Consider the following 17102-nt stretch of genomic DNA (forward strand, 5'->3'; position numbering starts at 1 on the left):
ATATTTCTGGAGAAGGATATATCCTCAAATAGCAGAACCTCTGAGAAAGAGTCCTAGTTTCCTGCAGATCCCTTTCTCCATACCTCAAAGAGACACAGAGTTAATTCTGTCCTTCACAGAGCCATGTAATTGTACCTGTCAGTCAATCTAATCAAGCCCCGCTCTGCAAAACCCCAGGGGATAATGCTAGCATTAGTCCAAATTAAACATTGTAACAACCAAGATCAATTATGCTGCTGCAGTAACAACAGGGACTGCTGGATCCAGATAAGTTGGCACCAATAATAAAACAAAGTTAAAACAGGTCCTGCATAAGAAACATGATCCAAATGCATTTCATAAAGGAACAGTTTCAACACAGAAGTCCTACTAAGGACTATCATCAGCATGGCTGAAAATAGGAAGGATTCAGCCTATCATACAAAGAACAACAAAGAACAAAGAAAATTGCAGCACAGGAACAGGTCCTGTGGCCTCCAAGCCTATACCGACCATGCTGCCTGACTGAACTAAAACCCCCTACCCTTCTGGGGACCATATCCTTCTATTTCCATCGTATTTGTCCAGATGCCCTTTAAAAGTGACTATCCTGTCTCCTTCCATTATCTCCCCCAGCAGCAAGCTCTAGGTACCCACCACTCTCTATGTGAAAAACTTGCCTCATACATCTTTAAACCTTGCCCCTCACGCCTTCAACATGTTCCCCTTAGTAATTGACTCTTCCGCCCTGGGAAAAAGCTTCTGACTATCCACTCTGTCCATGCCCCTCATAATCTTATAGACTTCTATCAGGTCGCCCCTAAACGTCCGGCATTTCAGTGAGAACAAGCCAAGTACCTCCAACCTCTGACCACGATCCCACCCAGACCCTTTTCCTGTCTCTGTGTGGGTTTCCTCCGGGTGCTCCGGTTTCCTCCCAAAATCCAAAAGATGTGCGGATTAGGTGCATTGGCCATGCTAAATTGCCCCTTAGTGTCCCGGGATGCATAGACTAGAGGGATTAGTGGGGTAAATATGTGAGGTTACGGTGATATGGCCCAGGTGGGATAGTTGTCGGTGCAGACTCAGTGAGCCAAATAGCCTCCCTCTGCGCTGTAGGATTTCTATGATTGATTTCCATACATTTACCTACACATGTAGGTGCACATTCACCTAAACCTACACCTACACCTACAGGCCATACATATTTACCTTGCTAATCCCCTTGACACTAGGGTCAATTTAGCATGACCAATCAACCTAACCCGCATATTTTTGGACTGTGGGAGGAAACCAGAGCACCCGGAGGAAATCCACACAGACACAGGAAGAACATGCAAACTCCACGCAGTAAGTCACCCGAGGTGGGAATTGAACCCGAGTCCCTGGTGCTGTGAGGCAGCAGTGCTAACCACTGTGCCACCGTGCCATCCTTTTAAGATATTGGATCAATCACTGAACAATATTGGAATGAACACACAAACAAGCTGGCACATTTTCTTTAGTTCATCCATGTGAACAGTACAATGGGGAAATTGATTTTACACTCGGACTCACCTTCAATGCATTACTGAGGAACATGTACTCTGTAACAACCAGCAACCCACGTCATAAACTCATACATTAATAAAATCAGACAGTGTCAGTTGTCATTCATATTGTATCCAGCAAGAGTGACAGTCTTGGCTCAGTGGCAAGCGCTCTTGCTTCTGTAACAGAAGGTCATGGGATCAAATTTCATATAATCTAAGCTGACATTTCAGTGCAGCCCCGAGGGAGTGTTGTGCCATCTTCCAAATAAGATGCCAAACCAAAGTCCCAGCTGCCCTCTCAGATAAATGTAAAAGATGTCATGACACTGTTCTGAAGAGCAGAGGAGTTCTTCTGGTATCCTGGCCAATATTTATCCTTCAACCAACACATTCTCCCAATGCCTACGTGGGTTCCCTTCTGGTCTTCCTGTTTCTTCCCACAGTTCAAAGATCCCAGGAATCAATCATAGAAACCCTACAGCACAGAGGGAGGCCATTTGGCCCATCGAGTCTGCACTGACAACAATCCCACCTGGGCCATTTCACCGTAACCTCACATATTTACCCCACTAATCCCTCTAGCCTATGCATCCCGGGACACTAAGGGGCAAGTTAGCATAGGCAATGCACCTAACCTGCACATCTTTGGACTATGGGAGGAAAACAGAGCACCTGGAGGAAACCCATGCAGAGACGGGGAGAACGTAAAAATTCCACACAGATAGTCAGGTCCTTGGAGCTATGAGGCAGCAGTACTAATTGCTTTGCCGCTGTGCTGCCCCACGGGTAAGGTTGATTGGCCATGATAACTTATCCCTTACTGTCAGGGGGATTAACAGGGTAAATATGTGGGTTTACAGAGTTAGGGCTTGGGTGGAATTGTTGTTGGTGCAGGCCTGATTGAGCTGAATGGCCTCTTTCTGCACTGCGGGGATTCTATGAGTCATAGATTACTCTATAATTCTATGACAATAAAGCAAAATAAATTAAAACAGAATACGCTGGAAATACTCAGCAGATCTGGTAGCCTCTGTGTAGAGAGAAATAAGGTTATATTTTAAGGATGGGACCTTCAATCAAAAAAAAGATTATTGTTACTTATCATTTTTTTTCTTATTTTTTATTCTATCCTTAAAGTTCCAAAGCCAATGTTCAGAGTGGACCAGGCAAACCCGAATCCATTCCTTGCTAGCTCCAAAAACCAAATTCAAAATCCAATTGAGCCCAATTCAAGGTCACTACGAGAGAGACAAACAAGATCCAAGCTGACAAGATAGAAATCATAGAACCCCTGCAGTGCAGAAGGAGACCACACAGTCAATCGAGTCTGCACCAACAACAATCCCACCCAGGCCCTATTCTTGTCACCCCACACATTTACCCCAGTAATCCCTCAAACCTACGCATCCCGGGACACTAAGGGGCAATTTAGCATAGCCAATCAACCTAACCTGCACATCTTTGGAATGTGGGAGGAAACCAGAGCACCTGGAGGAAACCCACGCAGACATGAGGAGAATGTGCAAACTCTGCACAGATAGTGATCCAAGCCAGGAATCGAACCCAGATCCCTGGAGCTGTGAGCCAGCAGTGCTAACCACTGTGCCACCATGCTGCCCCAAGATAAAGCATTGCACTCCATTTTGGGCTTGATCTTGCAATTGATCTTAGCCAAAAGACCATCATTTTCACCACCAATGCCATTCTACAACAATGGCAATTAGCTGTAAAGCACGTGAGAGATCTTGAGGCATTTTTGGTTTGTGTGCAGTAATTGCCAAGGCAGGCAATAGCTTCTGCAGTGGCTTAGCGGAGCTCGCTGGGCCCTCCACTGAACTTTGTCAGGGGATAGTCTTCACTGATATGCATCACTGACTGGAGTGCACACAAACCAGGGTACTCACAAGACCTCACTCATGCCATTTTTCTGCACAAAGACCTTGGGCAGCGCAGAAGCAGTTGAGGAGCGCCCAGCCTTGGCAGGTTGAAGTTTGGTGGGTGGGCTGTGTGATCTGTGCTGAGGAAGTGGTTTTTAGTGCTCGTTCCATTCCTGCTGCCATGGGGGCCTCTGCTGGTAGCCCTTGACACCTGAAAGTTGCAGTAGGAAGAGTGGGAGTGAAGAAATGGCTAATGTTATCCTCAAATGCAACATCAAAACAAGAGAAGCCAAAGGTGGCAGCCATTGAAGTTAAAAGTTCTCAGATGGAAGGGGTGAATCCTGTGACCAGTGCTGCCACCATTATCATTATCCCCTGGAACCTACTTGATCACCTTCAAGGGGTTGGTGAGGAAAATTCCCAGGCTTTGTTTTTCCTTGAAAAGGTCTGTTTTTTATTTCCCTTCTAAGAGGCTGTACAACTGCTGGGAGTGGAGCAGGGTAGGGAATTGTAGGTTGAGGAATTACATTACCTGGAATGAAATCCTCCGTTCTCACCTCTGCAGGAATCGTAGCGAGTGAGACGGAAAATTGGGTGGACCATTTCAAGGTCCATTGAATTTGGGCGGGGATTTCTGGTCTTGGGGCACACACGGCCAGAGCATCCTGCCTCTAAAATTAACACAACTGTCGGGAAATGGACTCAGTTGAGTCTTTATCTATCCATCTGTTTCATATCATAGAATCGTAGAACCCCCACAATGCCAGGAAGGATGGTCTTCCAAGCTCCACAATAATCCCGAGAGCTGCTGCAACCCCATAATCACTCTCACTGGGACTTAACTGAGCAACACACCAGGTGACCAAAATAGGGAATTGATAGGCTGCTTCTGGGAGTGTGACAAATAATGGCGTCTATCCGAAAATATTCGAATGAGGACTGAAGCCCAAAATAGGGTGAATGCCGGGTCTCTTGATTGAGACACGCCCTGTTTGTGCATCATTGCCTGAAACCAATTTTACAATCAATTTCTCCACCAGATTGTCAGGTTGCTTTGATAAAAACCGCGAGCACGACAAACAGCAATGAAGTCTGGTTTGAAAGTAAGGAATTATGTTAGGGAATCCAACATCAGACACGCCAACCTAGAAAGCTCCCAAAAGCTGAACATCAGCTTCAAAACAATCGTCACAGACTCAAAGCAGCTGACTGAAAAAAAATGCTCAAAGGTAGTTTTAAATATAGATGTAAAGAGGAGGTGTTTGAATGTGAACTGGAACATGTCCTGTCATAACCTAAGATCACATCACTTCTATTACTGTAAGCCGCAGTACAGTTAGCAGCAGTGGTGATTGTAAGTGAGTACTGTTGACATTAGAATCATTCTCCACGGAGGGTTCCTCTCCCCAGAACATTTTGATTTATGATTCCTGGCAGCCAATTTTTCTGATATTATTTCCCATATGGAAAGGAGAAGGAAAAGGCAGTAGGGCCGGTCCTCTGTCTCACTGCTATGGGATTTTTAAGGGTCCCCAAAGGGATAGACTTCAAAGAATCCCACAGTGCAGAAGGAGGCCATTCGGCCCATCGAGCCTGCACCAACAATCCTACCCCATAACCCCACTTATTTACCCTGCTAGTCCCCCTGACACTAAGGGGCAATTTAGAATGGCCAATCAACCTGACCCACACATCTTTGGACTGTGGGAGGAAACCGAAGCACCTGACTGAAACCCACACAGACATGGGGAGAATGTGCAAACTCCACACAGACAGTGACCCAAGCCAGGAATCGAACCCAGGTCCCTGGAGCTGTGAGGCAGCAGTGCTAACCAAATTAGCAGACTCAATGATCAAATCCCAACTCTACCATGGCAATGAAGTGATCAGGGGCATTTTTAGCTCTTTAACCTCAGTCTCCTCTGGTCAAATCCATGGAGGCAACCATTACAACTAGCACCTCAAGCAGGCTGCTTTGTGCCTCGGTCCTTTCTCAGATTGGAGTATTTGATTTGATTTGATTTATTATTTTCACATGTATTGATATACAATGAAAAATATTGTTCCTTGCAAGCTATACAGTCAAGGCATACTGTTCATAGATAAGGAAAGGAGAGAGTGCAGAACAAAGTGTAACAATCATAGCTGGGGTGTAGAGAAAGATTAATCAACTTAATATATGGTAGGTCCATTTAAGTCTGACAGCAGCAGGGAAGAAGCTATTCTTGAGAAACAGAAGAAGCTACCTAACATGGCAGACAGAGTATTTTTTCTTTTAGTGATCCAGAACAATCAAGAATTAGAGGGCATAAGTTTAAGTTCAGAGGGGAAAGAATCAAAACTTGAGGAGCAATTTTTTCACACAGAAGGTGGTACGTATGTGGAATGAGCTGCTGGAGGAAGTGGTTGAGGCAGGGACATTGACAACATTTAATAGGTATTTGGATAGATACGTGAATAGGAAAGGTTTAGAGAGATATGGGCCAAATGCAGGCAAATAGAGTCAGCTTAGATGGGCTTTTTGGTCAGCATGGACCAGTTTGGGCTGAAGGGCCTGTTTCCATGTCATACATTCTATAATTTGATGATTCTATGAACAATTTCAGATGGTGGCCTTCTTCCTGTTGTTCTTCAACTGCAACCAAAAGGCCCCTGAGACCAGTAACTGTCCCATGGCTGTTAGCGTCTCACACCTTATCGGGCACTTGTATCTGTCGCTCCCACCTTTCCCATCTAGCTCAGAACCCGGCCAAGTTTGATGTGTGACAACACCTGAATTTTTATAGAGATGGATGGGTTCCAAACCTTCCACAAAATGACAATGGAAGTCCCATCCTAGACCCAGCATCTATCATTTTCACCAGGACAGAGAACGGGAGTGGGTTCTAGTTTGCAAATACATTAGAACATAAGAATTTGAAACAGAAATAAACCATTTGGCCCCTCAATTCTGCTCAGCCTTTCAATAAGATCATAGCTGATCTGATTATGACCTCAACTCTACTTTCCTATCAACCCTCTATCTCCTTTGATGCCCTGTTTGGATAAGAAGCTACCTGCCTATGTCTTAAAAATATTTATTGACCCTGCCTCCACTGCACTTTGATGGATATATAGACTCAACTAGTCCAACCTTTCCTCATAAGCCACACCCTCATCCCAGAAGTCTGATAAGTGAACCTTATCTGAACTACTCGAATGCAATCATGACCTTTCTTAATGAAGGAGACCAAAACTGTCACCAATATCCTGTACATCTGGAGCAAATCATGTTTACTTTTATATTCCATTCCCCTTGCAATAAACGGCGACATTCAACTTGCTTTCCTAATGATTTTGTGTACTTGCTTGTTAATATTTTGTAACTGATGTACCAGGTCAACTAGATGCTCTGTACCTCAAGAGTTCTACAGTTCCTCTTCATTTAATTGATATTCTGTTTTCCTATTCTTCCTGCAGATAAGTTCACATTTTCCCACATTGCATTCCATCTACCAAACCTTTGCCAGTTCACTTATCCTGTCTATATCCCTTGTGCAGACCCTTGGGGTGGGATTTTCCAGCACCTTCCCCACCCCTGCGGCCTGTTTTCCAGCAGTGGAGGCAGCTCACCATTGGCTACTGGCAGGATCTTCTGGTCCTGACAATGTCAACATAATTTTACATGGCTCGCTGTCCCAACACTAGGGAACCTGCCGTGAAAGGTTGCCTTTGACAGGACTGAAAGATACCACTGGCAGGAAAGGCCGGAAAATCCTACATTGTATGTCCTTTTCCTAATTTGCTTTCCTATCTTTCTTTGGGTTATCAGCAAATTTAAGAACCATACAACTGGTCCCTTCACCTAAGTCATTGATATAGATTGTAAATAGTTGGGATCCAAGCACTGATCCCCCTGATGTTCCACTCATTACCTCTTACCAACCTGAAAAAGACCCATTTACCTACCCTCTGTTTACTATTAGCTAACAAATACATGCTAATAGGCGACCACCATATCATGCATTCTTATTTTATGAAGCAACCTTTGATGTGGCATCCTGTGAAAATACCTTCTGGAAATCTAACCAGGTGACATCCTCAAGTTCTTCTTATTCGTGTTGCTTATTACTTTCACAAAGAACTCTAAATAACCAAACACAGTTTCCATTTCACAAAGCCAGTTGACCTCAGTCAAAGACATTTAGTTGACATAATACCATTGTTCACATCCTGTTGTGCTAAGAACTGTTACATTTCTTTGTTAAACTCCCTCAAACTATTGAGTCCGCCATGCCATGGGACGGCACGGTAGCACAGTGGTTAGCACTGCTGCTTCAAAGCTCCAGGGACCTGGGTTCAATTCCTGGCTTGGGTCACTGTCTGTGTGGAGTTTGCACATTCTCCTTGTGTCTGTGTGGGTTTCCTCCAGGTGCTCCGGTTTCCTCCCACAGTCCAAAGATGTGCGGGTTAGGTTGATTGGCCATGCTAAAAAAATTGCCCTTAGTGTCCTGAGATGCATAAGTTAGAGGGATTAGTAGGTAAATATGTAGGGATATGGGGGTAGGGCCTGGGTGTGTTTGTGGTCGGTGCAGACTCAGTGGGCCAAATGGCCTTTTTCTGTACTGTAGGGTTCTGTGTTTTCTACTTCTATTCCTCTTTGATGGCACAAACAATGCTCCCTGGCGATGTTAAAACAAAAGCACAGGGAGATATAAATGAGTAAGGGCAAAGCTAAATAGGCTGAATCAGAACTGGTTAATGGGACTTGAGCTCAAAATGGAGATTCCCTGTTGATTGCTAGTCAGTGGTTATGGTTTGGAATTCAAGAATAAATGGTCCTGTTTGTGTCTTGACAGGTCATGAAGGATAAGTTAATGGGCCTGACTAGCTTCAAGAAAGGAGAGGAAGAAAGAAGTCACGATGATAATGTGGTAACACTCTCTGTTAACCTGGATGAGCCGCTCAAACAGGACTCGAGCTCTTCCCAGCTGAACTAAATGTGCCACAAGCCTGCCAACCATCTTTACAAGAAAACTGTGTCGTTATTATACGCATAAAAAAAAAGATTTTGTTGAATGCATAATTAATGCTTTATTGCAAGATAAAGACTTGTAAGAAATCCCTTGTAAAGTACAATATACTGTGAAGCTTCCCAGGCAAGGAGAGGCGGCCTTTCAGATTTGGAAATCGCAGAAAGAATTCCTTCTTGTCTGGAGGGCACTGTGCCTAGTCTGCAATCTCGACACTTAATCAGGGCACGAGCCAATCATTGCCTCGTACGCTCCAAAAATTGAAGTAATCTGTATGGGTATTTTTTCAACAAAATGAAACTGGTTAGATGTGTTTGTGACGGAAGTGTTTGCTGAGGTCATCACTTCTTGATTTATTTCCCTTACATGTGAGCTTGTGTCGCTTTGTTTTACTTCATTTTAGCGCGCACCCACTGTGGCAAATCCTAGGTTAAGCAAGGTGATAGTGAACAGCAACAGAATGTAGACCAGCGTTGCCCACACAGTACAACATCCCATTCAGAATTCACCATATGTGCTGATCTTTTTTATTCTTCATATTGTCACCGTTTCATTTTGGAAGTTCTTTTCTCCAGAAATAAGCATCCACTGGGTTGTAACTTGTCCTTCGAGACCATTAACCCATTTCCCTTATGTTTATCATGTCCCATTTTGTTATGGAGAAATACAAGTTCACTGAATATATTGAAGTAATGTTTTTCTCTCCCCCTGTGCTTGATGGAGATTGTGACACAGGAAAGGACTTGTGAAATGGATGAAACAAGTTCCCAAAGAGCGAGCATCACTTTCATTTCAAATATAGTGAGAGCTATAGACAAGAGAAAGCATTGTGTCCTAAGCACTTTCCAACCATCATGAACCCAGATCACGGTGTGATAGATTTTACCAACACTTAGCAGCACTATGTGATGAGATCTGGTATATGAAGAACATGCAACACCTTTAATAGTGTCTGGGAACTTGTTTTTCCCATAGAGGCCTCTGAGAAAGTAGAAAATTTACTGTAACAACACATAGAAATAGCAATGGTGCAAAGTGCTGTGAGCTCCTCACACAGAATGGAATCAGTAATACTGTGATAGAAGCCAAGAATAAAGCAAGGCCTTTTATTGAGTGTAATGCTCAGATTTAATGGTGATTCTCCAAAAATACAACTGTACCGGTCAAACAAGAACAACCTATTCTGGTTATAGTTAGATTAATACTTCTGGTCTATACCAAATCTCTACGTAAGGATTGTGAATTCATTCACCCATAGAAACCAATATCTTGCAACAGAAAGCCACAAGGATGACATTAGCTGACACTGAGGTTTTCTCATCTGATTTATTTCTTTATGTATTTAAAAGAAATGTAGATGTGAGTCTTAAATAAAGAGTACATGAAATGGATGTGCCGTCTAATGAAGAATTCAGCCCTCCAACTTGTGTGTGTCCTTTGCAGCATTCAAAATGCAGAAGTTCTCCGACTTTGCTTGCTGAGATATTTCTCATGCTGGTTGATAAACAGGGAGAGCAGAGAAACCTTCTTTTATTCATGTTATTGCTGAGATCACTGTGTGCGATATTAATGTCAGAACACTTGACACAATTGTATTGTATCACTTTGTCCACTATTTTAACTGAATTGTTGATCTGTTTATTGTAAGTGTTCATTTGATAATAACACCTGCAGTAATTTCTTCTCGAGGCTAATCTTCTTTTACGAGGCCTGCAGCACTTCATACCCATTTTCACTTTGGGTGCAGATATATTTCTATATTCTCAGAGTTGACAAGATGAAAGTGTCTCATCGGAATGTTCCACAGGCAGGTCCATGTAATTTAAATGTCAGTCAGCAAATTAAAGGCTTTACATGGGTAGAACCTGTCTGTGATTCCAAGAGCTTCTGATGTTTAATAAAGGGCCTAATTTTCAAAGGTCAATAGGACAGTGCTAAATATCACTTCAGAGGATATAATAAATGATTGCTGTTGCATCTGTGACTTTTATAGGAATCGCCAACCCAGAGAGAAATGTTTTTGAAATGTTATTTAAACATTTTTCTCTGATGAAGCCTATCATTCCCATACTATCTTTGAGATGTCCCAGTTACACCCCACAATGTGACTATTGATTACAGCAAATACACAGACATTCATATTAACTAGGATGGGATTTCCAAGCAAGGACAGGGGATTCATTTTCCAAATGCAGTGGTATTTAAACTAGTTTTTTTTATAAAATCAGAATTCCACCTAATTATCAGGTTTGGCTCACTGTCAGGTAGGGAATGCTGCAGAGACCACAACCTGGCACCTGGGAGGGTTTGTGGTGTTTCGAATGGAGATCTTGAGAGAGGGAGCGGGTACAGTGTGGTTTGGAGCTGATTGCAAGGGGTCAAAGAAGAATCGGTGTCATCATTGAGATGCTGATGTCAGGGAGGGATAGGAAGTGGGAGGGAGGCCGGAGAGAAGTTGCGGCAGATGTCAGGGTGAAGATCCATGTGAGTCAAAGAGAGATATCAGAGTCAGAAATGGGGAGAGCGGTAGAAAACTTGGGGGGATGGGGGGAATTAAAGATGATGCAGAAAGAGATATAGGAGGTTGAGGAAGAGTTAGAAGGCATAAAATCCTCACCGTGCAGAAGGAATTCATTCGATCCATCAAGTCTGCATCAACTATAATCCCACCCAGGCCCCATCCCCATAACTTTACTTATTTATCCTATTAACCCTCTGACACTGGGTCAATTTAGCATGGCCAATCAACTTAACCCACACATCTTTGCAGTGTGAGAGGAAACCCACGTAGACACAGGGAGGAAGTGGAAACCTCCACTCAGATAGTGACCCAAGCTGGGAATAGAACCCAGGTCCCTGGCGCTGTGAGGCAGTAGTGCTAACCACAGTGCCACCATGTCGCCCTGTGTTGATCATGGGTGGGTGCAGTGGGGTGAATGATCGGGATGGGGGTTGTGGGGGGGTGTGTTTCAGTAATTGGAGGAGTCACTAACCACAGACAGGACATGGAGGTGAGGGGAGATTCACTGGCTACCAGGATGAGGGCAATATTCCTGTTTCCATCTGACAGGTAATGCAAATGTAAATTGGTGGGTTCGAGCTGGATTGGATTCCTATTACAGTTTTGTTTTAACATTTTGACAACCCGATCCCACACATTTGGAGGAGTTAAAATTAACCTAACTTTTAATTGACCTAATGTAAATTAGCAATGTGAAATAAAAGATTTATCAAGCCACATTTGTGCTAAGTATAAATAATCACACTATTCCTGATCATCTGGGAAGCACAAAGAGTGTCTTAATTGAAAGGTGAGCGGTAGCACTGTAGGGTGATTCTTTTTTTTTGTTATTTGGGAATATTGACTGAAAATGATCTTGATTCTTGGGATGAACCCTTTACCATTTGCAATCCCAGTATAAATCTTTTCACTTCGGGGGCATTATAAATGGTATTTAATCCCCTTGACATAGCAGCTAAGCTGGTTAGTTCAGTTGGCTGGATGGATGGTTAGTGCTACAAAACTAGCACCAACAGGATAGGTCCAATTCCCGTACTGCCTGAGGTTATTCACAAAAGCCCCAGCTTCTCAACCTTGCCTGAAATGTTGTGGCCCTTAGGTTCAAAGGTCATTAGTCAGCTCTCTCTTTCAAAGGGGCAAGCAGCCTATGGTCATCAGAGACTGTGGCGACATTACCTTTACATTACAACTACTTGCATTGATATAGTATTTTTCATACAGAAATCGACTCACGGACCCTCCGAGAAGTGTAATCAGTCGTAGATACATGCCAACTCAAAGATAAAAGGATATTAGGATGACCAAAAGTTCAGACTCACTGATGTTTTTTAAAGAGGATTCTAAAGGAGAAGTAGGAAGTGGAGGTACAGAGAAAATTGGGATCAATTCCAAAGCCTGCTCAGCTGAAGGCATGGCACTCAATGATGGAGCAAAAAAGTGGAGTAATGTATGTGAGGCTTGAATCAGAGGAATCCAGAGTTCTAAGACACTATGCATAGGGTTAGAGGAGGATACAGAGATGGGAAGCAATGAAACCACTGAGGATGAGACATCAGAAGACAGAGACCAATGTTGTTCCATGAGTACATGCCAGTGAATACATGGCAAATGAGTATATGGGCAATGAGTACATGGACAACGAGTATATGGGCAATGAATATATGGGCAATGAGTACATGGGCAATGAATGCTTACGCCATGAGTAGTGCATGGACAATGAGAACACGGGCAATGAGTACATGGACAATGAATGACTGCACAATAGTAGTACATGGACAATGAATGACTGCACAATAATAGTACATGGACAATGAATGCCTACGCAATGAGTACATGGGCAATGAGTGAATATATTTTTGTTGTTATTTCCCGCAAAATAATGATGGTTTTATCACAACAGTTAATAAGATTATATTTGGTATATTTCTGTATTTACTTAACTTTGATTTTCGCGTCTTTTCTTGATGTTCTCTTACTCATACAAAGAATACATTTTGCTTGAAGGGTTACAACATGATGTCTATAGCTCTCTACCTTTGTACTGCTGATGCTGTCTTGTTCCTCCTTTTGCTGTGAAATTTGCCTCCTCAGTTCTTTGACCATTGCTGTTTATCTTTCATGTCACATCCTCTCCTCCTGTCTGCTAGTTCCCTCTTCCCATCTGAGATATTTCTCCCTTAGTTTTTTTTTCATGGTGCTGTGTTCCAATGTAACGGACGTGGTATAACCAACGGAGACCTTCGTAAAATAGTTTCAAATTTCTCTGACATGTTGGCACTTCTAGACATTCTGCAGAGATGGAGATAGGTACAGATTATTTCCCATTCCACTTTGGGACAAGAGGTATGTAAAATACAGTATTTCCATAGAGATGAGAGTTATTTTCTGTTAATTCTCCTTATTCGTTGCAGGCATACAGTATTATTGATAAAGATGAAAATGGTGGCATTATCCTTCTGCTAAGCGACTTATCCAAAGATTTCAGTTCTCCATCACATAATGACTATAATCTAGCCAGTAAATGCTTCTCTTTCAAATTGACTTAAACTGCTTTGCATTAAATCCAAAACTGCTTTCTTAACCACAAAATGATTGCACTGTTGGATATTTCATTTATTTGCTGATAAGCCTATGACATGTTATGGAAAATTAGTTTTTACAATTAACAGGAGTTTTTAAACATGTGCTGTTGGCTTCCAAGCAATCAAACAGTAAGTTTATCTTTCCTAATTGTTTTTCCTGGATAAGGCTATTAAAAAAAAGACACAAAACATCTGTCACATGAATATGTGTTATTAAAACCCCAGGGTTAAGTAAACGTGAATAGTTCCAGAGAACTAATCCCATTAAAAGAAAAGACTCTGTTGGCATGAAACAAAATTCAGCTAACATGGATTTGATATCTTCGCTCATAATAGTAAAGATAATATTAATATAACAGTAATTAATTTAGTGATTCTTACTTGAGTTCTGTCATTTTGAGGGGAATAATTGTGGCCGGTATATGTGAAAACATTATAAAAGTGTCCATGAAGATTTCTAATGGTCAGTATATTTTTAACAATGTTTTGAATACTTTCAAAATACATCAGCTTTATAGTTTTACTACAAATATCAAGAAGGTATCAAGAAATGGTATGGTAGCACAGTGGTTAGCACTGCTGCCTCACAGCGCAGGGACCCGGGTTTGATTTCTGGCTTGGGTCACTGTTTGTATGGAGTTGCACATTCTCCCCATGTCTGTGTGGGTTTCCTCTGGGTGTTCTGGTTTCCTCAGTCCAATGATGTGCAAGTTAGGTGCATTGACCAATGTAAATTCTCCCTCAGGGTACCCAAACAGGCACTGGAGTGTAGCAAGTAGAGGATTTTCACAGTAACTTCATTGCTGTGTTAATGTCAGCCTACTTGAGACTGATAAACCTTTTTTAAGTGGAAACCATCAAAATCAGATTTACAACTCCATGATGTATGATAAAGATTCTAAAGCCCTGAAGTGGAAAAGAACCTCATTGTGCCTGTTTTACATGTGTAAGATGGGTGTAATTCAGTTCAATTTTGGGGACCAACATTTGGCACTCCAAATACATTTGACATCTGGAGCTGCAATTGAGCCGAGCCACTTCTCAGGCGTCCATGGCAGCCACTTGTACATGCTAATGGAGGGATGTCTGTTTTAGGTCATTGACAGAATTTTCAAGTCAGCAGGTGTTAAGCTTCCCACATGGAGCCCCTGAAGCAAAGATGGTCTTCTGACTCCACAGCATTTGGACTGCCAACCCATGACTGCTCTCCCCTCTTCTTACCTCGTCCCTGCTCCCCCCACCTCTGCTCCCCCACCTCTGCTCCCCCTTTTGCTTCCCCCCCAATCTGTTCCTCACCTTTCCCCTCCCTACCCCCTCCCACCCTCAACTCACTGACAGATACCTGCAAATGGAGCATAATCCATCATTCTTTGAACAGGGTGCGCTGGCTGTGGGGTATTGCAAGTGTCAACAGTTCACCCAAATTAGCACTAATAAGAACCAAGTTCCAATGTTGGGCTAATGTTCAAACTCCAAGTTGGGCTGCATGGCTAACACTGCAGAAAAACACCTTCTCCTGTCACAAAATAGTATCACAGATAATAATTCATGAAAGAGTAAAATAACATTTGAAAACAAAATTTCACCATTCTTAGGCAATGTTTAATTTGTGATATTGTTAGCATTTTACTCCAAGAAAGGTAAACGGAAAGAACATTGGTTCCTAATTAAAGGGAATGGAACCTGGAGCGTCAAAGAACTTGTGCAATTTTTCTGAAATTCATTCAATCAGAAATGTTATATTTTTGTATAATTCAGGCAGAATCCAATTCTTTTTCACATGAAAAAACTCCTGCAAACTCAAGAAGACTATCCAATCCATTAAGAAATCTGACTAATGACCAAATTTGTAATTCAAATCATCAATTGATTTCGAACTTCAGAAGCCTGCCCTGGATAAATATCCCTCCTTAATACCATAATTGGCACTTAAAGAACCTATCTATTTGGGGAGAGTGCAAAATACCACTGGAGTTTCAACAATTTGCATCTTGTGGTTTAATGCAAGACAGCATTGAGTTCATTTAACAGCTTGACATAGAACATAGAACATCACAGCACAGTACAGGCCCTTTGGCCCTCAATGTTGTGCCAATCTATGTCCAATCCCAAGATCAAGCTATCCCACTCCCTATAATTCTGGTGTGCTCCACGTGCTTATCCAATAACTGTTTGAAAGTTCCTTAAGTTACCGACTCCACTATCACAGCAGGCCGTCTACTCCACGCCCCAACTACTGTTTGAGTGAAGAATCTACCTCGGCCATCCCTCCTATATCTCCCACCATGAACCTTATAGTTATGCCTCCTAGTAACAGCTACATCCACCCAAGGAAATAGTCTCTGCACGTCCACTCAATCAATCCCCCTCATCATCTTACAAACCCCTATTAAGTTGCCTCTCATCCTCCTCCGCTCCAAAGAGAAAAGCCCCAGCTCCCTCAACCTTCCCTCATAAGACCTACCCCCCAAACCAGGCAGCATCCTGGTAAATCTCCTCTGCACTCTGTGAGGGCAATGTGACCCTCTAACCAGTTATGTTTCACTGAAGGAAATCTGGCTGCTAAATTCAAGATGATAATTATAGAGGAAAATATTTTATAAAATATCGATAAAAAAATTATTGTAAAACACTTGATTGAGAATTTGGCTTTTGAGGTTAGGGATTTCATTGATTGTTTTGTGGAAAAAAAAACTTTTGTCATGGTATGGATTAAGTTTGAAAGTGATTATATTCCCAACCTTAAGATACTTTTGATTCAATTCATATCTCATATATTTACATTAATTTTAAGGAGAAACTCTACATGGATCACCTTCATTACGATGATGTGACAGCCTTTTTATGTTCTGCTGTAATCATGAAGGTTTCAACGATTAATGTAGAGATGCTTCTCATGCAAGTGTGGGTATTTTTCAACCAACATAGCCAAGCTTGTTTCTAATTTATTGACAAAAGAGGCATTTATGACCCCAATTGAACTGATTGGGGCCTTCTGGCCTTGCTTGTCCCAAAACTGTAAAATTCTGTCAATGGACTTTCCCATGTTCTGCCCCTCGCCTGCTCTGATTCCTGTAACGGGTAGGCCAGTAAAATTCCAGCCATTACGTACTCAACAATAGGTGATCCTCAATTCCTTTTTCAACAGTGTTCTGTAGCTTGGTAGACAGATAGTTATTTTGTCCTGGCCGGTAAATTATTCTGAGAAAGAAATCTTCTTAAAAATGGTTCAGTTGCAATGTGGCTCAAGCTATCTGTCATTGAGATTTGTGTTAAGAATAATTTCAGGATGTCCTAACTACTCACAGAAACACATATGGCATAGCAACCCTTTTTCACACATTAATTAACATTTGGGGCTAAAGGAATCAAGGGATTTGGGGATCAAGAAATTGGGTGGGATTTTCACCACCCGCCCCCCCCCCACCCAAAGCCAAAAAATCCTGCCCAAGGTCAATAGGCCTTTCCATGGTCTGACTCCTGCCAGCTACAATTCCCATGGCAGGCAAGATGTGACATTACCACCCCCCCCTCATTGAATTTGATGATCAGCCATGATCATAATGAATGGCGGAGCAGGCTCGAAGGACAAATGGGAA

General features: G+C 42.4%; 1 protein-coding gene across 2 annotated transcripts in view; it reads left to right on the forward strand.

Annotated features, from left to right (window-relative positions):
* LOC145359042 (acid-sensing ion channel 2-like) overlaps positions 1-10170 on the forward strand; it is a 1204124-nt gene extending 1193954 nt beyond the window's left edge. For both annotated transcript variants that reach the window (XM_080213397.1, XM_080213396.1), the window contains one exon: positions 8227-10170. In XM_080213397.1, coding sequence (XP_080069523.1) covers positions 8227-8367 — 141 coding nt within the window. In that variant the 3' untranslated portion in view covers positions 8368-10170. The remainder of the gene's footprint in view (positions 1-8226) is intronic.
* Positions 10171-17102: the final 6932 nt, after the last annotated feature.

Source organism: Carcharhinus amblyrhynchos, chromosome 27 (genome assembly GCF_965287045.1).
Source record: "Carcharhinus amblyrhynchos chromosome 27, sCarAmb.v2.hapA, whole genome shotgun sequence".
Classification (NCBI taxonomy): Eukaryota; Metazoa; Chordata; class Chondrichthyes; order Carcharhiniformes; family Carcharhinidae; genus Carcharhinus; species Carcharhinus amblyrhynchos.